The sequence below is a fragment of the Psammomys obesus genome, unplaced genomic scaffold (assembly GCF_907164565.1).
Source record: "Psammomys obesus unplaced genomic scaffold, mPsaObe1.curated_primary_1811, whole genome shotgun sequence".
Taxonomy (NCBI): domain Eukaryota; kingdom Metazoa; phylum Chordata; class Mammalia; order Rodentia; family Muridae; genus Psammomys; species Psammomys obesus.
In genome coordinates, this window is record NW_026596244.1 from 14,188,994 (window position 1) to 14,213,401 (window position 24,408).

The following is a 24,408-nucleotide window of genomic DNA, read 5'->3' on the forward strand; positions in this document are numbered from 1 at the left end:
CTGCACCTTGAGGGAGGGCTGGCCTGCACCTTGAGGGAGGGCTGGCCAGCACCTTGGCGCAACCCTGCACTGTGTCTACAGCATCAGGGCACACAGTGCTGTTTCTTCCAAGGTTTTTGTTTAAAATTCCGAAGCAGCATCAAGATATAAAGCTTAAATCAAGCCGACCTCACCATGTGCAGTGTGCATAAAGAAGTGATCAGGCTTCAGCAGCCCGCAGCTCCTGTTTGAGGACACATAAACAAAATTGCCCTGCTCTGCCGAGCTTTCATATTGAGAAAACCATTTGTACTTCTTCATTTTCTGAGCCTTCTGCAAGTTTATAGCCTCAAACGACAATGCATGGACACTCAGGAGGCTCCTGGCTGTTTCATCTTATTAAACAATTTTGAAATCATTAATTTTTAATTAGCTTGGATGCAGGTTTTTTATTGTTTCAATACTGGGCATATATGAACTAAGTGTTTTTATTTGAACCACGGGCGCGAGTATCGTTCACATAAATAAGCGTGTTCTTTTGCAGAGTGCATGCTGTGAGCTGCTTTGTGCTGCGATGCTCTCTTGTCAACTTGCGGGTCCCATGTACTGTTACAGCAGGGCTTTCCAGCAGCTTATCAGCTCACAGTCTTCAGCAGCCAAAAAGGATGCACTCCTGAAGATACATGGAAGGCTTTTCCTGATTGAAAGTTCTAATTAAGTGAATTGGAGAAAATTAGCTGAAATTAGCTGTCAGAAAGTCACATTTACATGAGTGATGAGCTGGTCTGGCCATAAACGTTTAAATGATATAAATTGCCATTTAAGTGTATGGTTTACTGTTTGTCATACGTTAATGTGACATGAGGCTGCAGTGACAATCAAGCAGCTCGCTCTAATTTGAACATATTTAGGGCTTTTGTGTGGAGTGCACTGCACACAAATTAAGACAATTGGTGTTTTTATGTGTCACTTTAAACATGGCTCCTCCCATTCCTCCCAAGGCCAAGGTTAATGCAACTTGTGCTGGTAGTTTGAATTTTTTAGACTCATTTTAAATTTATGTAATTAAAGTGGGGATGTAATTGATCATTAAAAATGCTGTTATTATATCAAGTGTAATGTGAAGCAGTTCATGCTTCCTTACTATCTCCAGGAAAGTGGAAATATGGTGAATTTTATAATAGATGTCTAAAACAGTAGCTTTCACAGGGAAAGTAGCCAGATATTTTTAGGCCTACGTTCATTTCAGGTATACCTTCGAATGTAAGAATTGCCTGGTTAGTGCATACGGTTTTGTTTAAAGAATAATATTTTATATTTGATAACATTGCAAACCCAGGTAAAATGTTTTTAAAGGAAAGATCGTATTTAGCTGTAAACATCTCTCTTATTCACAGGCATTAGTTTTAATAACACATTTTTACATGTGTGCCTGTGTGTCTGTCATTGGTGGCAGGATGGTTGTATCTCATTGGATGCTTACTCTAGAAGTTATGCCATTTGGGGCTAAGGATCAGCAAGGCCAGGAACGGGGCCTGGGCGGGACCCTGGCGTCAGTCTCCAGCAGAAGACTGGAGAAGAGAAGGTCTAGCCAACTGTACCTTCAAACTTACAGACTCTGAAGAGCAGTTGCTCACTGCCAGAAAAGTGTGGCATGACCATGCAGTTCCCATGCTAACCCTGCTTTCACTGAGGTCTGCTGCCAGAGTCAGGCCTGAAAGCTAACTTTGACAGTTCTTGGTCTGCACGCCATTGTTTGTTAGAAAACCTAAACCTCTCATGTGGGAATAATTTTGTAGTATCGCACAGTATACAGAGGGACAGCTTCCTGAAAGTCCCTGGCCTTGGCATCCCCAACTTGGCTTAGTTCAGCAAACATTTATTGGCACCAAGTGTATTTGGCACACAGCACTAGTAAGTGGGCATAGAAGGGTGAGTAGGAAGGGCACCTCGTGGCCAGCTCCGAGTGAATATTTGGTCGTGTTCACTCACTTTGTTGAGCACTGTTAATAGCGTAAAGTGTTGGTGTGGTGCTCACACGGAGAATGAAAATCCAGCAGTTGTGAGTGTGCACACAGTCTAACTTACTGTCAACACAACAAAATAACTAGCAGTTTGGTTGCAGTGGCAGGAAACAACATTTGGAGAACAATGTAAAAATCCCAAGTCAATAGAAAATGTTCAGTGTTTCCACATCAGCCCTTCACTGTGTGGCTCCCTTTCTCCGAAGCACGGATTGGGCGCCTGTGGAGCTTGAGCTACAGTAGACCCAGATACGGCCGGCTCGGGTCCTCACGGGGCTCAGTGTGGTGGGAGAAGCTGGGGTGGCTACCCACCTCGCACGGTGGGCCTGGCCGTACACATGCGCACATCGGACAGGCTCAGCTTCAGGGCCGCATGGCAGGGTGGTTGTTTGCCTTTTGCAGTGCTGGGAACTGAAGCCCTGGCCCACAGGGACAAAGGGCTACCCTGAGCCACATGCCAGCCTCCGTTCCTTTGCTCTTCCTGTCCTTTTCCACCCGTCCTTTCCCCTTCACTTTCCACTTCCTCTCCCTCTTCCCTTTCTTCCTTCCCTTCCATCTGTCATGCGTGTGGTGTGTGTGTGTGTGTGTGTGTGTGTGTGTGTGTGTGTATTTGTGTGTTTGTGTGTGTGTGTGGTATGTGTGTTTTTGTGTGTGGTGTGTATGTTTGTGTGTGTATTGTGTGGCATGTGTGTGTAGGTTTGTATGTACCTGTGTGTGGTGTGTGAATGTGTGTGTGGTTGGGGCTATGTGTGTGATGAGTGTGTATGTGTGTGTGTGTGTGTCTGTGCATGTACCTGTGCCTGTGCGTATGCATGTGGAGGTGAGAGCAATATCAGTGTCTCTCACAGAATCCGAAGTTCGCAGGCTCAGCAGGGCTGGCTGGCCAGCAAGCTCCTGGACGCTTGGTCTCTGCCCTTGGCTCATGGAAGTGTGTCATCACACCTGCCCTTTTCCTAGGTACTCAGGCCTGCGTTCAGTCAACCACTCAGCTGACCGAGCCAAACTCATTTGCGTTACTTTGGTTTTAGTCGGTTGGTTCTTCAGACTCTCCTTGTGTTGCCCAGCCTGGCCTAAAACTTATTGTCTTCCTGCCTCAGCTTCCTGAGCAGGATTACAGATGTGTGCCACCACACCTGAGTTTTCTGGGTTTGTCTGTTGTTTATTTTTAAAGTCAGTTCCGTGCTATGCTTTACTGCTGTCCTAAGGAGCTGTTTTAAAATAGCATTCAGCACAGTAATGTGTGTGTGCTGTTTTCCAGGCCCTGGAGAGTGAGTTTGTCTCCTGTCAGCTTCACCAATGGATTGACCTTATTTTTGGCTACAAACAACAAGGACCCGAGGCAGTGCGAGCCCTCAACGTGTTCTACTACCTCACCTATGAAGGGGCAGTCAGCCTGAGCTCGATCGCCGACCCCGTGCTGAGAGAGGTAAGCCTTCCTGCAGAAGAAGGGCGTGGCCAGTGCAGCTGCAAAGCACTGTCCTCCTCCAGCTCAAGTGACCAAGGCAGAAGCTGGCTCGGACAGTACACCACAGCAGGCTTCCTCACCTGGTGCAGAGCGAGAGCTTTTACAGAGTGGACCCACTGAGGGAGCCTGGTCAGGTTGTTAATTTCCATGGAATTGGAACATACTCACATAGTTTGAAATACTAGGAAAAGAGTCATTTGTTCACTATACGATTGTGAGCAGAAGTCAAATGCAATAAAACGTGTCTCCGTGTAGATCCTGAGTACACAGGGAGAAGTTAGTCAGGCTGAAGTCTAGAAGTTGCTACCTTTATCCCGGGTTAGCTAGTGATGAGGACGGCTTTGTCCTTGCCAAGCATTTTCTGATAAAACACTAAGAGCAGAGTCTTAGCAAATGCAACATTCACCCAAATATCTGAAGGAAATTTTGCTTTCTTAGTGTTTCTAATCTAATTATATGCCCTCTGAATGTGTTAGCCTCGTGTGAAAGAAGATGTATCATCACATAGGTACAACCTCAAACACTGATGTGATTTCAGAGCAGACGCATTCTTAAGTGTGCATGACCACTTGACTTACACGCCCGGTAAACAAGCCCACTGCATATTGGGTTGCTTCTGCCCGGAACTGTGAGCTTCTCTCTTTCCTATTTTAAAAACTGGATGGAGAGCTGGCTCCATGAGTTCCCAGGGTTGCGGTCTCCCACGTTAGTGACCCGGGCACTGGAGAGTGATCTCGGGCCTTCTTCCGTGCAGGCACGGGCTGTGCCTCTGAGTTGCCCCGAGCTGTGTGTGAACGCTTGTGCAGAGCACCTCATCAGGAGCAACTGTAGACAGATGGCTCAGAGCGTCATGGGGCTGTGTGGCACTGGGGTGGAAGCAGCGTGCATGGGGTTCTGCTGAACAGTGCACACTTCCATTCTTAGAACAGCAGAGCAAAAGTCAGGCTAGCCAGTATGCCCAGAGGGCAAGGCCTCGCGACTCTGAACCCGGAACCCACATGGCGGGAGCAGAGAACCAACTCTCACAAGTTTTCCTGTGGCCTCCATGTAGCATACATGTGCTCACACACATTCACACACGTGCAGGAACATGTGTGCACTCATGTATTCGTAAGCACGCACACACATGTGCACACGTAAGTGAGCAGAGTTCTCCTGTTAGAACAGTGTTTCCCATGTGCCAGTGACCGTACAGCATTCAGCCCGGTTTTCCTTCTTCGTATTCCCTTGTAATAATTATCAGTTTCCCTGCATAATCAGCTCGTGTCTGCATTTACACTCCAGAACTAATTTATACCCTTCTGTTTTCCTTACCGTACTGTGTCATTTACACGGTTGTGTCTAACTTGTGGAGACTGAATTTTGAAATTCATGCGGTTACTATCAACGTGTAAAGTGAGATGCTCCTCTTGAGGATCATCTCCTGGTGTCTGAAGTGAGCTCTGCCCATCTTGTTGTTAGAGCTTACTGCTTAATTTATGTCACAGAGATGGCTTTTAACCTGTGTCTGTCATAGTAGACAATTGGCCGTTTCCATGTTATTGGCGCTCTGTTTTCATTTTTAATTGATACCTCCCCTATACCAATAATTTCCAAAGAAGTTTACTATGTTTTGTCTTATATCTCTGTATTTATTTATATTTTTAGTGTATTCTAGTCATAACGCAACATAGTAATGAAAACACTTGTCCCATTACAGCATCATGACCCAGACTGCATGTCCTCTTGAAGTGTGGCTAATGTGCCTGAGGACTGGAATGTTTACACAGGAACACGTGACTGCTGTGCCTCGTTGACAGCAGCGTCTACAGGAATGCCCTATGCCTTTGGTAGTAACTGTGTGTTTCTCCCTGATTTCAGGACTTAAGATACAGAATGAGACAACTGACTTGTGAGGTTGGATGCTGTAAGCTGGGCATGCGGTATTCAGACATAGGGTACATAACTGTATACATTAGATATGGTATTGAAGTGCAAGTGTGACCTAAATTACATACTTTTATTGTAACAAAGTAAACACATTATAACTCTAGATGAAGAGTGTTATTGCAGTAAGTGTGTATGTGTGTGTGTGTGTGTGTAGAGCTTTCATTGTTGCCACCTTTAAGTGCATTTCAGCGTTGTTAACACTCACAAAGAACTGGGAGCCCTGCTCCGGGCAGAGCATGTGGATGCTGTGTGCAGGGCCCTGGTGTCGATCTCCAGAGCAGAAAAGATGAAAAACCATAATGTTGTGTAGTTATTGCCACTGTCTGTGTACAGGGAAGTTTCATGTCCCAAAGTAAAATGACCTTTGCACTAAACAAAAAGTGGCCACCCTGTCCTCAGACCTGAAAAGCAGGATTGTGCATTCTGCTTGTGTGGATCTTACTGCTCTGGGTTCCTCCTGTGAACAAGAACACTCATGCTTGTCCTTTGTGTTGGTTTATTTCACTTAACACTGTGTCTTCAAGCTTCACCCATCTTGCAGCATGTTGAAGAATTCCCTGCCCTCTTAGGACTAAATGTTACCCACTGTGTATGGCACCGTGTCTGCTCGTTCTTAGTTTGGCTGTTGTGAGAGCCGGGAGCTTTGGTGTGCAAGTATCCATCCACGCCACTGCTTTCATTTCTTTAGACTATTCTAGATTGCAGGGTAGTTTTATGTTTAAGTTTTTGAAGAATCACCACACCAAATAAAATTTAATGCTTATTTTTCATGGCCACTATTTTGTAAAGATAATTTTTAAAAGATTAAGATTCTTTACTTCTTTTGTCACAATCTAAGTGATGATCAGAATGCCTTAACTGTATTGATTTCAACTTAACTCCCATAGTTATGCTCATATTACACCTGTGTATTAGAGCTCATGCTCACTAAGTACTCATGGCTTGTGATTTCCTATGACTGCTAGCTAGCTGCATGATAGCCTTGAAATAAGAATATATCTTTTTATTACTGAGCAGTATAAGTATACATATTTAATTAAAAAAAAAAAAGAAAAGCCTTCCTCCCCAGGTCTAAGGGAGAATTTTAACAGCCTTGTTGAGGTCGAATTGGCACATGAAATAGTTTGTTTGTTGGCCGTTTACAATATGATTTAGCACATTCGTAACATATGTGCATCACCATAGTCCACTTTAGGGAATCTTTGTACCCATCAGCCATCTCTCTAGAGAGACTTTTTCAGTGAGTAGATGTTCAGCCATGTGTCATTGGAAAGATCTAAAAGGTGGCTAGCAAGAAAGGAGAGGAAGAGACTCCAGACGGAGCCCAGCACAGAAGGGCACTGTTTGGCCGCAGCAGCTGAAGGCGGACAGTGCTAGTACTGTGCAAGGACCTGGGCTCAGCACGCGTGTGCAAGGTGGAGGCTCCAAGGTTCACTTTCTTTCTTTCTTTCTTTCTTTCTTTCTTTCTTTCTTTCTTTCTTTCTTTCTTTCTTTCTTTCTTTCAAGATTGTATTCGTTTATTTTGAATGTTCTCTCTGTATGTGCACCTACATGCCAGAAGACAGCAGTAAAAGGTATAGATGGTTGTGAGCCACCATGTGGGTGCTGGGAATTGAACTCAGGACCTCTGGAAGAGCAGTCAGAGCTCTTAACCACTGAGCCATCTCTCCAGCCCCCCAAGGTTCATTTTCTATGGAGGATGCGATGAACTTTAGGACTACCTGGTTATTTCCTTTCTTTTTATTTTTCTGTGTTTTAAATGGCAGGAGAATAAATGCAGGGAAAGGAAAAGTAAAAAAGGTCTGTGTGTGTGTGTGTGTGTGTGTGTGTGTGCGCGCGCGTGCATGTGTGTGCATGCACGTGCATGCACAGGTATATACAGAGGGGAAACAGATGGACCTCTTGTGGTGAAATGTATGAAGAGGGTGGAGTTGCTAAAGAGACGCCGATGAGATGGTGAAATGTAGGTGCACACTAACGAGATAAAGGCAAAAAAGGGCTGGAGAACTGGGCAGTTCTCTCCTTCATTTCTTCAACAACTGCTCATCCTGTTGAGAATACTGAAGATAAATAGTTGACTGAGGGAAAGTCTCACGTGAATCTCATATTCTGATTGGACTTAGAGAAACGAACTTGACGTTGCTACTGTAATTGTAGTTGTAGTGTGTGGTATGAAGAGGGGGGATGGCTGAAGAGAAGCAGGGTGGCAGGAGGGGGTATTTTAGAGAGGGTGCCTACAGGCGACCTGCGACGTAGGCGCCAGGGCTCAGCTCCTGCTCTTGCAGCCAGGCATGCCTGTGAGCCCAGGCTAGCCCTCAAGTCAGCGCATGCTGTGAACAGGGCAGTTGTACGGCCTCTGTGGTTGATGGGTCACAGGCCTCGCCATCTTCAAACCGTGTTCAGTGAGGACCGTTCGCTTCCTGATGCTCCCCCTAGTGTGTTTCCCTAATGCAACACGTGTTCACACGTGCACCTGACGGGCCTGCAGGTGCCGTCTGCCCTGGGAAGGTGGCGGGAGAGGCGTGCCTCTCTGGAAGTAGGAGGTTCTTCTCACACAGACCACGCCTTTCAGCAACTGTGCACTGTTTGGTCCTAGCCTTTTCCTGGGCACATGGTCATACGGAGGCGTGAATCTGCCTGCTGCTTGGCAAAGCCATGTTCTTCTGAAGGACGCTGCCATTTCAAAGTGAATGGCTAATCTGCGCAGCATGGAAAGTGATCGTAAAGATGCTCTCTCTATGAAAGGAGCTCTAAGCAATAGAAAAGATACCCATATGGCCAGGAAGCGTAACCAGCGAAGCAGCCTGCAGCGCATTAAACTTTTATGTTTTTTTTTTTAATCCTTAGAAAACAGCTGTGTTATCAATATACAAGTCTGCTTACATACATCATACACCAGAGAGGGGTGTTTTCAGTCAGATATGAGAATCTGTTTTCAGTTATCTTCTGAGTCCCAACTAAAGTGAGTTCTTATCATGAGCTGATTATTCCCACAACCTCTGCTCGCCCATTCTCCTTTCTAGTTGTTCTGTGTCCCACTTTTAACCTTTTAACCTGGTCTACTTCACAGGCTTATGTATGTATTCTTTCAGAGACAAGAGGCAAATAATCACTTACGATTATTAATTTTGCTGAATTTGGTTTGACTTAGTTCTTTTCCTTCCAACACAATCTTTTCTTTTTTCTTTTGAGACAGGGTTTCTCTGTGTAGCCCTGGCTGTCCTGGACTCCATGTGTAGAGCAGGGTGGTCTTGAACTCACAGCAGTCTGCCTGCCCCTGTCCCACTGAGTGCTGGGATCAAAGGCGTGTACCGCCACCCCTGACCTTTCTAACATAATTTTAACAAGGTTTCCAAAGGAGACAATCCTGGACCTATAAATGTAAGCCAAAGTGAATATTGTTATTTTATAAAGTGTATTTGTTTTAGAATATTTATTCTACAAAAGCACTTTACTCTTTGAAAAGTTTAATATACATGTTTTGTTTCTGTTTTTTTGCAGTACTTCTACTTGCATTTGTAGGTGCGACTTTACTGTTAACCTTTCTTCCGCACATTTCCTTGTCTAGAATTGGCTTGTTGGTTGACATTAAGTGGTATGGCTTGATCCCACTGTGGAGAGCTCAGTGTCTGGCCCTTCTTACCGTAGGAGACAGTTTGCTGACGGAGTGTGACAGGTGAGAAAGACACCCCAGAGGACCAGTGGGATGGGTCAGTGGTAAAGGTTCTTGCCGCCAAGCCTGGTGACCTGACTTCATCCCCAGAACCTAAGTAACCAAAGGGTTTGTTGTTGTTGTTTTAAGAAGTATGTTTTGTTCAGTGATCCAGCACTCCAGTGGCGTGCGTGAAGCCTTCTCTCACCAGCACCGCGTGACAGAAGCCCTGAGCATTTCTGTTATTTCCACTATTTAGCTATAAGCTAGAGAGTCATTCAGCTGTTCTTTCTCAGTGCCCATGTTTTCTTCTCACACCCCTCTTCTCCTTCAAGCTGCTGATTCCCAGTCCATGTACCATCTCCTTATGCCTACATTTTTTGTTTGTTTGTTTGTTTGTTTCCCTCCTGTTCTAAGACTTACTGGTTCTCTCATCCAACACAGGACTTGATGGAACTAAATTATAAATAGACTGTCTGACAAGAAAGCATGGACTGTAAGTAGTCAAGGCTGTGTCTGGTAAACGAATTAAAGTTCAGTAGAACCAAACGTGGCTTCCAGAAATGGACATAGCACACACGGAAGATGTAGTTCATGTGAGCATTAGGTCACTGTGTGGCGTCAGGTCAGCCGCCTGATTATTAAGATCATAAGTTAATATGGATCCTGTCCTCACATCTTTGGAAAGAATTTCCAAATGTATTACATACAGTTACGTGAAATAAAGAATATCTAGATATAAAATGTGAAACTGGGGCGTAGAAGGTAACATAGGTTAGTAGCTTCGTAATCTTGTAATGATGAAGGCTGCAAGTCTAACATCAAAGCCAAAAATCTCAGATCATCGCATGCTGTGCACCTGAGAACCGAAGCTTCTATGTATAGAGAAAAGGTGTCAGGACAGATACGCACAGACAACATGAGAGAGAGCATAGGAAACAGTCTGTACTGGTATCCAAACACTTGGAATTTAAAAACAGTAGCTTTTGTTTTACATACTGGATTATTGGAGATTGAAAAATAATGAAACCTCTGATAATGATAGAGTGCAAGAACACAGGCACATTCATATGTTTTACAAAGGAAAATATAAATTGAATCTTCATAGCAGTCTATGTCAGTTTTTATAATATGCCTGCATTACTTGCTTAGTCCACTGGTCAGAATCCTGGATGACGTAAGGGCTCGCGACTGAGAGTAGAGCCTAAGTGAGCAGCGTGGATCATGGGTGGTGACCAGAAAGCCCATGCGGGGAGGCGGCACACAGTGAAGGCTGTTCTGCAGATGTACATGTCTTATTATGGAAATGTATTTGCCATATTATAGTTTATAAATTATAACTAGGCAGGAAGATTCTGAAATTACGGCCCTCAGCACATTTATGATCACTATCTTTGGGCCTCATCATAGAATCCATCCATTTGCTTTTTTCTGTGTTCTAAATATATATGTGTGTGTGTGTGTATACATATATATACATATGTATGCGTGTGTGTGTATACATATATACATATGTGTGTGTGTTGTGTGTATAAATACATATATACATATGTGTGCGTGTGTGTGTATTTTTAGGGGAAAAAACCAACCTGCTTAGAAATCCTCACAGCATGCGGGGGGGGGGGGGGGGGGCCTTGGGCTGTTCTGTTCTGTGTTTGCTTTCCAGCTTTGGGCTATTTTCTACCTGTTCTCTGTGGCCAGAGCACACCGCTCTGCAAAGCCGTCTTCACACTACTGTCAGGCGGTGTTACTTTCTTTTGCCTTACTGAAGTAAAATCAGCTCACTTACAACCTCAGCTTTTGTTTCATTTCACCATTTAACCCTGAACATGATTTTTTTAATATAATTTTAAGCAGTTTATTTTTCATCTCCTCCATGGTATCTGGCAGGGAAAAGGAGAGTTTAACTTTCTACTTTTAGGGTAACTGTCTTAGCTATGTTACTGTAATTATTCTTGTCCTGATTATGTAAAGATGAGGCCACTTCTGGCCTAGGCTTTATGAATTCTAAATCCTGGGTTCATACTCTGTGGAGGAGGAGAGTTTAGTGTGTGTGTACAAATTTACACAAAGAGATTAGAAATATGTATTTCAAAGCAATGTATTTTAACTCTTAAAACTTTCAAAGACTCCAGTATGCAACTGGAAAGCTTCTGCCCCAGGTAGGGCTCTGTCACCAGGGCTGCCCTCCCACAGCCCAGGGTCACACTCTTAAGAGATGATTACAACCTTCTCTTTCCTTCCCAAGCAGCCCTTTCCATGAGTCCGACCTCAGTGACCAGGACTGGACAGTAGGCTTGGCTAGGCGGGAAAGAGACAGATGTAGGCAGATCCGGCCCTGTGCTGGAGGCCTAGGCTCTGTGGGCTGCGGCAGAGGAGAGGGCCTGCTTCCTCACCTTGCAGTGTGCACACGTTGCCTGTGGAAGTGCTGTTTGCTCCTTTACTTGTCAAGCAAAGAGTGTGTCACTTTATATGTGCTCCGAAATTAAAACTGATTTTCTTTTGAAAATAAATCCCAGCTCCGTCTACTGAGATAGATATGGAAGAGGAGAGAGAGCCAAGATATTACTCAATTTAAAGAATTATCTACACTGGGTTTCTGAGCATGAAACACTCTGCGGTGCTGAGTGTTCAGGCCTGAACACTCCCTAAAGTCATGTTTAATGTCAGTGGTTGCTTTGGCTTCTTCCAGATTTATCCTTCCAAGGGCTGTTTTAGCAACTCCTAATCACTCGGAGAAGGTCTGTTTTCCTAAAGAAGCAGCAGCCGTGTGCAAGTTTACGTGACCCCGGTTTCATGACAGCAGTAGCAAATCAGATCTCTTATCCAGGGGAAAGCAGTTTTGGCTTAGAATTCTAGCCCTCTCCTGGGGGAGCCTCAGCTCACTCAGCAGAGCTGCAGAACACTGGCAGTGAATCTTCAGAAACACACGAGTGGTATTTCTAGCGTTCGCAGTTGTTGGCTATCCGTGGGAGGGGTCTGCAAGCCCATCTTCAGCAGGTGACTGCATGAGAGGTAAGGCCCAGACAGCGGGATTACAGGGCGCAGCAGGAGAGCAAGTCAGGGAGCCCACAGTCACAGCGTGACGCAGCTGCAGCTCACAGCTCTGCAGATGCCGCCCAGCAGCGTCACCGTGAAGAAGTATGTTGCAGACGGTATGTTTGACACAGTGCAGGGCAGGAGCTGTGCAACAAAAAGCCAAATAAACGGCCAGGATTAGTCAGGTCTTAATTGAAAACCTACATTTAAAAACACTGAAAATTTTGCCCGACTTCCCACACCAAAGATGTCATTCCTGCTCAGCTTTGTGTGTCAGTCAGCTCAGGGGTAAATAAGTAGCTAAATTATATAGCAGAGTTCAGAAAGCAAAAAAAAAAAAAAAAAAAAAAAAAAAGTGTTTTCCTGTGGGATTTTGTTTTTTAGTCATCACTGTTTCAGAAACCCTGAGCTTTTTTTCCGTCCTTGCCATGAAGGGATCATTTCCTTCAGGCCGTCTCCACTTCACACTGTTGCTCAATTTTATCTGCTAAATGGAAGCTTTTAGAAAGACTGAAAAGGAAAAGATGGCACAGATTTGAAAAAAAAAATTACATAAAATTATTTGACAGTTGTCAGATTTTCTCTAATAGTGTTATTTAATTCTGGTAAGAAGAGGAAGTTTCCCTAGAACGCACAGAAGCCAGTGAAATCCCCAGTACTGGGGAAACACTTGACTCAAGGGCCTGCCCTTAAAGTGTTAAATGTAAACTGTTGTGTACATTTGCTGCCCTTCCTCTCTCTGCCCCCGCGGTGCTGTGTGTGCACTCAAGCTCCCCAGTGACTCACTTCGGGGTTGACCCAGAGACGTCCACAGAGACCTGGGGATGGCCTGGGTTTTCCTACCCAACGAGCAGCTGGCTCCTCCCCTGCCTGTCCCCTTAGCATGCTATGGGAGTAGTTGTTGGGGTCTGAGAACTGACCCCCGAATGCGGCCCTCATTTGTTGAGAACGTGTGTCACGGAGCTCGCTTTTGGCCTTGGCCACTTCTTTGCGACATCCCTCTTATTTTCTCAGGCGCCTTTATCTCCTGGCTTCCAGTAGCCAGAGGTGGAGGTGTTTGAATAAGCACATCGGCGTTCCCTTCCGAGACACTGTTTGAAATTGTCCATGCGTGCAGGGTCGCTGAGCATTTCTGAGTGACGCTTGTTTCCCTTGGTTGTATCTGCCCTGACTAGCTGGTTTCTTTCAGATTGGCAGCTTTGGTCCTGCTATAGTAGATGGACAGCTATAAGAACTGGAGACCAGTGACTGTGGGCTGGGCCTCAGCTGGATGTGGCTGGATTGTGCGGGCTGCGTCCTGACACATTAGCAGGGAACTCTGCATCTTTCCACAAATGACAGTCTCTTCATGTTCTGGTCTTGTACCTCCATTAGTACCGTTTGAGCATAACTGTTGATAAAGAGACTTCTTTCTCTCCTTAACTTCTCCTAGACAGTCGTCTCACTGGGCTCTTGCTTTTAACGGTTTCGCTTTATTTAGCTGCTATTTTGGACTTTATCGCAGTATGGCATGTATGTGTCTTCAGTTACTGATGCATGTTAGTGTTGTTTGTAGAAAACACTGATTATGTTAAAAAGCGTCATGCTTCCTGGCTATTAATAGATCTTTAGCAATACTGAAGTGTTAGGAGAAGTGCAGCCTCCTTGTAATCAAACAGAAGTAAGTTAGGAAGCAAGTTCTATAGACAAAATGAGCCTGTTTGCAAGGTCTGTGTGTTTCGAGAGTTTTGACCGTGGCCTACCAACTGAGGTCCTTAGATTGTAAAATATGTTTCTGAGTGTTATGTTTAATTTAATGAGGAGATTAAACTTCATAAAAATGCCTCAAACAGTGGTGGCCCTTTAACAATCTCCCCTTATATACACTATCAAATATAACAGTAAAGAAAGTGTAACTTTTCTCTTACACCTCTTCTCACCCTTCTGTCCCTGAAGGATGGGCTACAAGAGTTTGTGTGTGTGGCTCTAGACTGTACGTTAAGTTCCCTTCGTGTGCGTCTGTGTGCTCACAGCAGCACATGTGACAGTGTGCTCTCATGTGTAAGTGTGTCTGCTTCCATTTACATAAGGTTATACTTTAGGTATTACCATAAGTGGCTAGAATTCTAGACTAGTTTTGCCATAGGATACGTTCAGCTCAATTCACTCACTCTGTTTGTTTGTTTTGTTTTTCAAGACAGGGGTTCCTGGTGTAACAGAACCCTGTCTGTCCTGACTCACTCTGTAGACCAGGGTGGCCTCACAGAGATCCGCCTGCCTCTGCCTCCCAGAGTGCTGGGGTTACAGATGTACCCCACCATGCCTGGCCTCACTCACTTTGTCTGTCTGTCTGTCTGTCTGTTTGTTTGTTTTAAGACAGCAGCTCACTGTGCAGCTCTGCTGGCCTGGAGTTCACTGTTGTAAATTAGGCTGAACTCACAGAGCTTCACTCTGAGTGCTGGGATTAAAGGGATTTAAGGCATACACCACTGCTCCCAGAAACTCACTCACTTTAATGGGTTAAATAGTGTTCCATTATCATCATTAATTTAGGTTATTTTTTAACGTGTTCTAAGAGCTCTATAGCAAACACTTTTATATTTAAATATTTTCCCTCCATGTGATTGTTTTCTTATGAATATTCACAATAGAATCAATAGTCCTATTTATAAACATAAAAACCCAACACCTGAATTTTTACATATTTTTATATGTCTAATTTTGCAAATTAAAAAAAAAAGCTACATCTTTTTAAATAAGATAGAATCACTTGTGCTCAGTTTTACTTATTTCTTTATGGTCTCCCTTTTCTTGCACATTAGCTCTTCTGTGTCCTCTTGAAGCCTCATAAAAAGACCACCCCCCCAAAGGTTGCTTTTGTTTTTAACTTTATGGTGTCCGAATGCAGATTGTTATTAGTGGTGTTTTTCTGGTCACTTAGAATTTGCATGTGAGTTAGACTTTAATTGCCGATTTTTAATTTTATTTGTTTATTCATTTATTCACTTTACAGCCTGGTTTAGTCCTTCCTCGCCTCCCAGTCCCACCCTCCCTCCCTCTCCTCTATCCCCTTCCCCTACTCCTCAGGAAAGGGGAGCCCCCCTTCCCATCCACCCCAGCTCAGCAAGTCCTGTCAGGACTGAGCATGTCCTCTTCCCCTGTGGCCTGGCAAGGGAGTCCCTCCAGGGAAAAGTGATCAGAAAGCTGGCAAGAGAATCCCTGTTCAATGCAGTTCCCAGTCCTCTTAATAGGGAACCTACGTGAGACCTGAGCTGCCACATCTGTGCGTTGAGTCTAGGTCCAGTTCATCCATGGTCCTTGTTGGTGCCACTTTTCCACAAGCCCCCCCACCTCTCCCACCCCCACACCTCACCCAGTGTTTGGCTATGAGTCTCAGCATCTGTTTAAGGCGCTGCTGGGTAGAGTCTCTCAGAGGACAACTCTGTCAGGCTCCTGTCTGCAAGCTTAGCAGAGTATCATTCATTGTGCCGGGATTGGTTCTCTTCCATGAGGTGGATCTGGGGTTGGGCATTCCCTCAATCTCTGCTCTGTCTTTGTCTCTGCACATCTTGTGCACATCTGCACAACTTCAACATTTTGAGTTGAAGTTTTGTGGCTGGGTTGGTGTTCCCCTTCCTCTACCAGGAGACAGTCTAACTAGCGGGTGTCCTCTTCCATCTCTGTGACCCCTGCTACTAGGAGTCTCAGAGCCTGAGGCTCCCGGGGGATATGAGAAGGATTTTAAAATGTATTGTTCTGTTGCTCAGCTCTGGAGCTCAAGTGTAGGTCCGCACATCCTAGGCCAGCATCTTGCACTGAGCTGTGCCAGCCTTTCCATTTTTAATGCTGGTGAACTCCCTGCACTAACTACTGAAAAGTAACTGTGTTTCTTTCCGTAGTCAAGAGAGAGGCTTTGGTTTGTAAATGCTTGTATCTGACACATTGCTGTTTGTTTCTTAGTCAGCTACAAATATTTTCCAAATAAGGGCATGTATATTATGTAGCCCATTTCCTCCCTGGGGATTTTCATCTTGGTTTTTTTTTGTTTTGTTTTGTTTTGTTTTGTTTTGTTTTGTTTTGTTTTGTTTTGTTTTGTTTTTGTCCGGTCGTTTGGTCCTTGGGAAGGTCCTGTGGACCTTACTCACTTTTGCCTTTGTAGTTGATGCTGTTGAGATTTTCACCCTTTAAGAATGAGATGTGAAGTTATATATAATGGCTCCATTGTCATTTGGTTCATGTCCGTGTGATAGCAAAGCTGATCTTTCAGGTCTGCAGGGTGATGAAGCTCTTCAGCTAGCCAGTCCAATGCAGAGTGAGAACCAAAACCTTTTCTCTGGATTGAGTTCAAATATAGGGAGAGAAAGAGAAGCTTCGTTTGGGCAGTGGGATGACCACACCTGACGGTCCTAGTGTGACTCTGTAGTCCAGAGAAGAAAAACAAACCTAAGTGATGGAGCCCTGCAGAGCATTCCCAGATAGCCAGGTGGACTAGAACCCCCGCAGCATCTGGGCAGCTTCGGTAAAGTCAGAAAACTTAAACATTGATGAAGGCATTTTTAAGTGACTTACTTAGTTTCTAGTGCCCTTTCCTAATTTTATAGTGCTTTTAAATGCAAAAACACAGAGCATAAAGTGCAGTGTTGGAGCTGTGTGCTTTCCAAGACAAGCACACATACTAACTGCAGCCACATGTTCATTCGTTTCTACCCTAACCCACTAAAAGTAAAATCCTATTTTAGTGCTGGTCGTTGTGCTAAGTTAACTTGTTTTCTCAGTTAAATTAAAAAGCTTAGTTCAGAGACTTAAGACAGTCTTAAGCAAAAGCCAAAATGCATTGTTGCTAAACTAACTGCCCCATCTTTCTTGTCTCTGAGAGTATGTAGGTGTGTGTGTGTGTGTGTGTATATGTGTATATATGTGTGTGTGTGTATATATATATATATATATACACACACAGTTACTTTATATAAAATCACTCAAGTATACAGTAGATGGCACAAACACATATGAATGAGCAGCTTGGTAAATGTGCCATCATGTGTCCATTTGGAGATCTATCAATAAGGTCTCCAGGTTTGAGATGCCAGTTATAAAGTAAAAATATGTGGCTTTACTGGAATATCTCAAGGTATTTTCATGATTTTTTATTATATTTTATTTTATTATTTATTTATTTTATTATATTCAACATCTGGAATGATGCTTAGTGGGTTGAGGTTTTATTACAGAAAGTAATAACAAACTATTTACAGAAATAATTGGGAATTGATGAACAAGAATACTACATAATAACCAAAGCTTCTAGTAGAAATGTTTGACTGAGTGTTTTGCTCGGTGCCAGGCTGTTCTTCGCTGGTCGTAATGTGTCTTTTAGCTGTATCTGCTGAATTCAGGTGCTGGCCGTGGCCGTTCTCTCAGGAGACATTCACGGTGAACTTACTATATACAAGCCCCAGAAGCATGGAGATACTTGGCAGTCTGTATTCTGAAGATGACAGAAGAAAAAATTTAAAAATCATTCCATAATAAGTACTTTAGATAAATATGTAGAAAACAGGCTTGTGTCCTTGCCCCAGGAGCAATAAGGCAGAGGCACAGATAGTCTAGACAAGGTCATGGAAGATCTGGCAAAAGCCAGAGCAGCCGGAATAGCCTTACCGAATAAAGAAGAGAACTCACAAAGCCGGGAAATGGAGAAAAACAGGACCCAAACTCTGTAGGAATCTCAAGGTCCCGTTAGAGGAGGTGAGAGGATGCTGGCAGGGGCCAGGCCACTGCTGCTGTGTCTCTGTGTGACGCTGTGCTGGGTCCTTAGACACTTGCCGCAGTGACGTCCATGCTTGTGAATGGCTTACCACACCTGCTTCCATTCTAAATGCTTACATCGCTCACTTAATCCTCCGCACCTCTCAGTAAAGTACGAAGCCCTGTGATTACAAGCTTTCAGTGAGGAAGTGAGGACACCCAGGTGAAAACTCACTACATCACGCAGCCAGTACATGAGAGCTGAAAAGCACATCTCCTCTCCCCGGCTCAGGAGTGTAGGCAGGAGGATTTCAGCTGGATGTTGCGTCATCCGCGCAGCTGCTTTAAGACTGAGCATCTTGCAAGCTGAGACATATACACCTTCTCGCAGAACAAGATTTCTGCTAGTACTTAGGGTTTGGACATTGTGGTGGGTTTTCATTTCCTTTGCAGTCTTAAAGTAAAAATTTTAATTTCTGACAGACAAGAATAGTGCCCTTTTTTCAGCTCCTTATGTAGACTAACTCCATTTGAGATAATCTCAAGCCAAAGATGTTACTGTCATTGAAGTTGGTTAACACGTTGATTGAGATTCATTACCCCATTTCAAAATAGGAATTTAACGTAACAAACTTTGGGAACACATCACTGGAAGTGAAGCTCTGCAGTAGGAGCTGAGCTCATTGAAACAGGCTAGCATCTGTTATTGTTAAGCTACCCTGCTGCTGATTCAGTTATTGAGCTCGAGGCAGATCTGAGTATCTGTATATTCCTGTGGTTTCCAACCTCAGGCACAGCTCCCACACACCCTACATTGTCTGTTGCTCTGTTGAGAAGGCTGCATGGAAACGTGAGAGAGCTGTGAAGGGACTCACCCACAGCCTTTCAGATCACACACATCACTCCTCCATGACTGCTCACTGTGCACTAGCCTCCCTGTGTAGGAGGCACTGCAGTTCTGTCGTGTCTCTCAAGGGGCTTGGGCTAGAATGAGAATCACACCTCAGTGACGTGTTCAGCTCTGCCCCAGCAGACCTAGCTGGTCTCCATGGTGGCAGGCATGAATCTTTGCACAGTGCTTCTCATCTTTCACCATGCTCCTTTGTTGCCTTCATCAAGAATAATTCTCAGGGCTGGAGAGATGGCTCAGTGTTTAAGGACACTTGTTCCAACAGGATAAACATTGGAAGTAGGAGACAAGGAATGGGACAGGAACCTTCCACAGAGGGCCTCTGAAAGACTCTACCCACCAGGGTATTGAAGCAGATGCTGAGATTCACAGCCAAACTTTGGGCAGAGTTCAGGGAATCTTATGGAAAAAGGGGGAGATAGAAAGACCTGGAGGGGACAGGAGCTAAACAAGGAGACCAACAGAGCCAAAAAACCTGGTCCCAGGGCCCCTGCAGAGACTGAGGAATCAAACAAGGACCATGCATGAAGAGAACCTAGACCCTTGTTCAGAGGAAGCCCATAGGCTGCTCAATCTCCAAGTAGGATTCCCAGTAAGGGGAACAGGGGCTGTCTCTGACATGAACTCAGTGGCTGCCTCTTTGATCACCTCCTCCTGGGTGGGGAGCAGCCTTCCCAGGCCACAGAAGAAGGTGATGCAGCTATTCCTCATGAGACCTGATAGGCTAGGGTCAGATAGAAGGGGAGGAGGTCGTCCCCTATCAATGAACTAGGGGAGGGACATAGGGGAGAGGAAGGAGGGTGCGTGGGACTGGGAGGAGATGAGGGAGGGGACTACGGCTGGAATACAAAGTAACAAATTGTAATAAATAATAAATAAATTAAATTTAAAAAAAAAGAACATTTGTTGCTCCTCCAGAAGAGCAGAGTTACATCTGCATTGAAGTTGTATATGGTATGGGGTCATGGTGCTTTAGCATCTCTGTCTTAGTATCCTGGTGGGGAGGTCATGGCAGCAGGATGTTGAGAATTCACAGCTACAGTCAAGAAGCAATCCTGCATCTGTGCTCAGCTCATTTTCTCCTTTTTCTGCAGCTGAGACCCCTGCAGGCCAGGGAATGCTGCTGCCTACTTTTAGGCTCATGGTAATCCCTACCAGGCAGAAGGTGACCTGATCCCTGATCGTGTGATTTCCCAGTGGTGTCCCCAGAAGCTTGTCTTCTGTCACACTCATGTTCTTTGGGGGATGCCATCCATGCCCCCATCCACTAGTTTCCCTCCTACCCACCCTCTACCCACATCCTTGCTGCCTTTGACAGACTTTCCAGTGTGATCATTCCTCAGAGTTTATCCGTGGGTCCCTTCGTGTGTGCTTTCGTGTTTCTTCCTGGGGCTTAACCAGTGAGAGCTTTCACGTGATCCCTGTGGACCACTGCCCTCTCCACCCCATACCCTTTCTGTGCATTGAGGTTTCCTGTGAGATCTCAGAGAGAGGGGGAGGAGAGGAGGGACACACAGGACAGCAAATCCAAGACAGGTGACTCTGGATGGGTGACACCCAAATCAACACCTGCCGTCGCTCGCCTCAGAGCCCAGCTTGGCCTTTCTTTTGCATATTGGACTACAGGTGCCATGAGCTTGACAGAAGTTACTGTCTTTGTCCTGTCAAACTGGTTCCATGCAACAGAAACCCCCCTACTTCTGTTCATAGCTTTACTGTTGCCTGAGACTGTAGTCCATCACAAAAAGACAGGGAGGTGCTTTTGTCTTTCCACTTCATTGCTCAAAGTCATCAGTCTCTACATCCACTGACTTTTTAGGATGTACTTCTCCCACTCATCCCTTTGCTTCTGTCACGTAGCTTCCACAGGATTCAGGTTCCTTATTGTTCTCTAACCTCTGAAAAGACTGTGGACTCTTAGCCCAAAAATACACTTCAGAATGTAAGCCATATTTCAATTTTCTGGAATGCCGGCCGCCACCCTGGGCCTTCACAAAGGCCCGCAGTGTTTCTCCTTTCCTGCTTCAGCTGGATTGAGTGAGCACACAGTCCAGCCTTAGTAACAGCAGTTACACTTGATCTAGTGCTTCAGAGCGGGATGGGCAAGCACAACCCTGAGCACATCCACGTCATCTGGAGTTGTACAGACAGCGCTGTGAGTGAGATGCTGTGATGGCCCCTGTCTTCTAGAAGGAGAACAGAGACTAATCTCTTTGCTCAAAGTCAGACAGCTGGTGGCGAGTGCAGAGCACCAGGTCCTGTGACAATGGCAGAAGTTTGGACACATCAGAACCAATCCATGCCTCATTAGACTGTTCTATTACTGTATTCACTTTGCTCATTGCAACGATGCATCATAATAAAGATAGTTCATAAAGTTTATATAGGCACATTTTTCTCATGCTTACCCCTGACAGCATACATTATGCCTAACAGATGAGGAGATGGCTGCTGACGGGCTGACAGGCTGACCTAAAGTAAATCTTAGCTACAAATTTTGACTGACCATTTAATTACCTTAAGCACGATAGCCAAGCTCTCCTTCTGTTTCCTTCCCTATAACACCAACACAGTAATCTACTGGTAAAATTTAAAAGTTAAATGCTATAACAAAATCAGTGGCTTAGAACAGTTTCCAGAGAAAGTAAATCCTAAATAAGTAGTTGGTGCCTGCCCCCAGGGACTATGTGTTGACTCCATATTAAGAGTCTAATGTCTGCAAAGCACCTGGCCCTGGGTTTTGTACAGGCATCACTTAACCTACATTGTTAGTTTGTGGGAGAGAACATTTAGACGCAGGTTAGGAAACTTACCTTAGATCACATAGTTGCTCTATGTACAGGTGCAGAACTTGAATGTTGCCTAGGTGGCTCTGCCTCCCAGCTTTCTCATAGAGATGCTGTCAAGGTTGTTCATCCTCTGCAGGTTTCAAAGTCTTAGCTTGCTAGACTGATTGTTTCAAAGTATTATTCAACTTTCCAATTACATTCACCCTTCTTCCTGTGCCAGGAATATATTCCAGTAGGTCAGAATTAGAAGACCTAAGCGGAAGGTCAGGTATGCGTGGTGCATACCCATGATTCAGCACTTGAAAGGCTAAAGTAGAAGGATCATGAGTTCGAGGCCAGCCGGGCCTCTTCGTGAGACCCTGTTGCAAGGAAGGAGGAAAGGGAGGGAGGGAGAAGTGGGCCCAGTGAAACGATGTCTCTTACATGTCCTGATCACGGAGTGCATAAAGGAATAAATGCTTTCATTGTTCTACAAGGGTCAAACTAAAGCTTCAGAGTAGTTTTGGATAATGGTTAAATTTCCTTGTTTGTGATCTGGTGTTTACAGCATGAAGCATCTAGATAGCATACAATACTGAAGATCTACTCACGATTGCAATCACAGCATTTACGAGGAGCACATGTACTTTCTTACAGATTTGAGGGGCTTCTCTGGCTTTCAGTCTTGGAGTTAAGAATGGCTGCTTTGCTGCTATCCGGGGACCCCGTGTATTCTGGCTTTCTCTCTTTTCACAAGTCCTTGAGCATTTATTCATTCACTCAGGCTAGAGATCCAGGGCAGATGCTCAGGGCCTTTCCCGTGGGGACTGTTTTCTCATGAGAGGAGACAGCCATAAACAAGGAAACAAAGTCGCCAGATAGCTTTAGCTCTGGGCAGGGCTCTTCTCCCATGCTGAGGGTCCTGGGAAGTGGTCATCTGTGCCAAGTGGACAGTAAGAGCAGGATAGGATATGTTTGACCACGCACACACGTTCCCAAATGTGCATGTGCATACGCTGCCCTGCCGCATGCTGGACGAAGTGTGTGACTTTTACTCTGTTATGTAGCTGCTGCAGCTCAAAGAGACCGTCACAAGGGCGCCCTTCCTGTGGCAGGCGTAGTGCAGGGTCCGGCCACTCGCATAGGTGCTGTGGGGGCGGGGCGTTGCTCACCCTCCTTTCTACTTCCTGGGAGGAAACGGAGACCAGAATCCAAGCAGTAACAGTTTCTCTAGCTACCTGTAAAGGAGCAGCTACTCATGAGTGCAGTTGGTACCTGTGGAAAGCGCAAAGCAAGAAGACCGTGGGGCAAAGGATGGAAGCCTTCTCTTCAGCCTTGTAGAAACCCCCGCAGTCCTGCAGGTGACCTCACCCTCGGTGCTCTGCGCAGGTGCCTAGGACATGACACTAGCAGCAAGTGTGAAGTGACATTTTGGGTGGCAGTTGTAATCCGCTCTTAACCCTCAGACTTTCCTGTGTTCCTTCCAGGCTGTGGAAGCTCAGATCCGAAGTTTTGGACAAACGCCTTCTCAGCTGCTGACAGAGCCGCACCCTCCTCGAGGCTCAGCCATGCAGGCGGTGAGTGCTGGTCCACACTCTTCTCTGCACTCCTCTCCAGTTCACTCTCGCTTCCCACACCAGTCTTTCACCACACATGAGGGTCTCTACCTGGTCCTCCCGTACAGTGCAGCCTGCTCACAAGCAGCAAACACTAGCACGTTCTCCGTGCAGCCTTGAGAAGGTAACCTCAGCTCTGGTACTTGGATTTCATCAATCATGGTCTTGTTGCAAGGTTCAAAGGGCCACAGTTGTCTTTTTTTTCTGACTGGATCCCATGAGTATCTGGATTTGTTTTGTTACTGTGTCCATTCTTAGCATCCCTTCATGTTTTCTAGTTTCAGCGTTTGAAATTGTCCTGATGCAGGTTAACTAAGGGTCAGGCCTGGAGGGGAAGGAATGGGTGCTTGCTTGTTCGGCATTCACAGACCTGGCTTGATTGTTTCTGACTGTTGAACAGTACTCTTACACGCTTTTTATATACTTCGCTAAGTGGCCACTGGGAGTGGTCTGAGACGGGCAGCGCCTCCCTGTGTGTAGACTTTCATCTATTTCGTGTTTAATATACAGTGGGTAACCCCTTGGTAGGTCAGTGTCCAAAGACAGAGCTGGTAAGGCTTCTTGATCCCTGCTCTGAACTCATACATCACAGATGCCAAACTGCACTGGCCAAAACCTGTCAAAGCCAGCCTAAAACAGGACGGTTCTGCCTCTGGTTCTGAACTGTCTTCATGTGTGTTTGTGTGGGGGGTGAGAAAGCAGCAGATTTTCATGATTAAAATATCTTCAAAAACTGATTATATTTTTCTTGCATGTGCCTTACAAAATTTGCTCATTACTGTTCTAGATTTAGAGTAGAGAGAATATAAAATCTGTAGGCGTTAACCTTATGAACAACTAATGATCAATCCAAATCCCACGCTGTGGCAATTTATGGTCAGTGCTGCAACAGACAGTGGAAGGACAGGTAGCAGCAGAGAGGGCCTGAGAAGACGGTGCCTGGCTGCCTGGCCTCTGCCCCTTTTCTCTCTCCTCCCTTTTTTCTGTGTCTTTTTCTTTCTTTGCTTTTAGCACCCTTTTCTTCCCTTTTTTTCTATAGTAATGTAAATTGGCCATAATAAACTAGTATCACCATTTCTGTAGTGTTTTAAACCAATGAGATCACATTTAAATGAACGTCAAGGGTGACTGCTGTGGGCAAGGGAAACACAAAGGACAAACATTTAGTAAGAACCCTGAAAGATAATGCATACACATGAAGAATAAAGCATGATTTACGCTCCGACATAGAAATTTGTCTTGGTGATCGCTGTGGAAGCGACCCAGGCTGTTGCGTGATGCTTGATAGAAGCCCTTCCGCCG

General features: G+C 45.1%; 1 protein-coding gene across 1 annotated transcript in view; it reads left to right on the forward strand.

Moving 5' to 3' along the window:
- The window catches only part of Lrba (LPS responsive beige-like anchor protein), a 429,351-nt gene that overhangs the window by 361,450 nt on the left and 43,493 nt on the right, over positions 1-24,408 (forward strand). The window contains exons 42-43 of the mRNA XM_055596564.1: positions 3,262-3,429; positions 22,978-23,067. Coding sequence (XP_055452539.1) covers positions 3,262-3,429; positions 22,978-23,067 — 258 coding nt within the window. The remainder of the gene's footprint in view (positions 1-3,261; positions 3,430-22,977; positions 23,068-24,408) is intronic.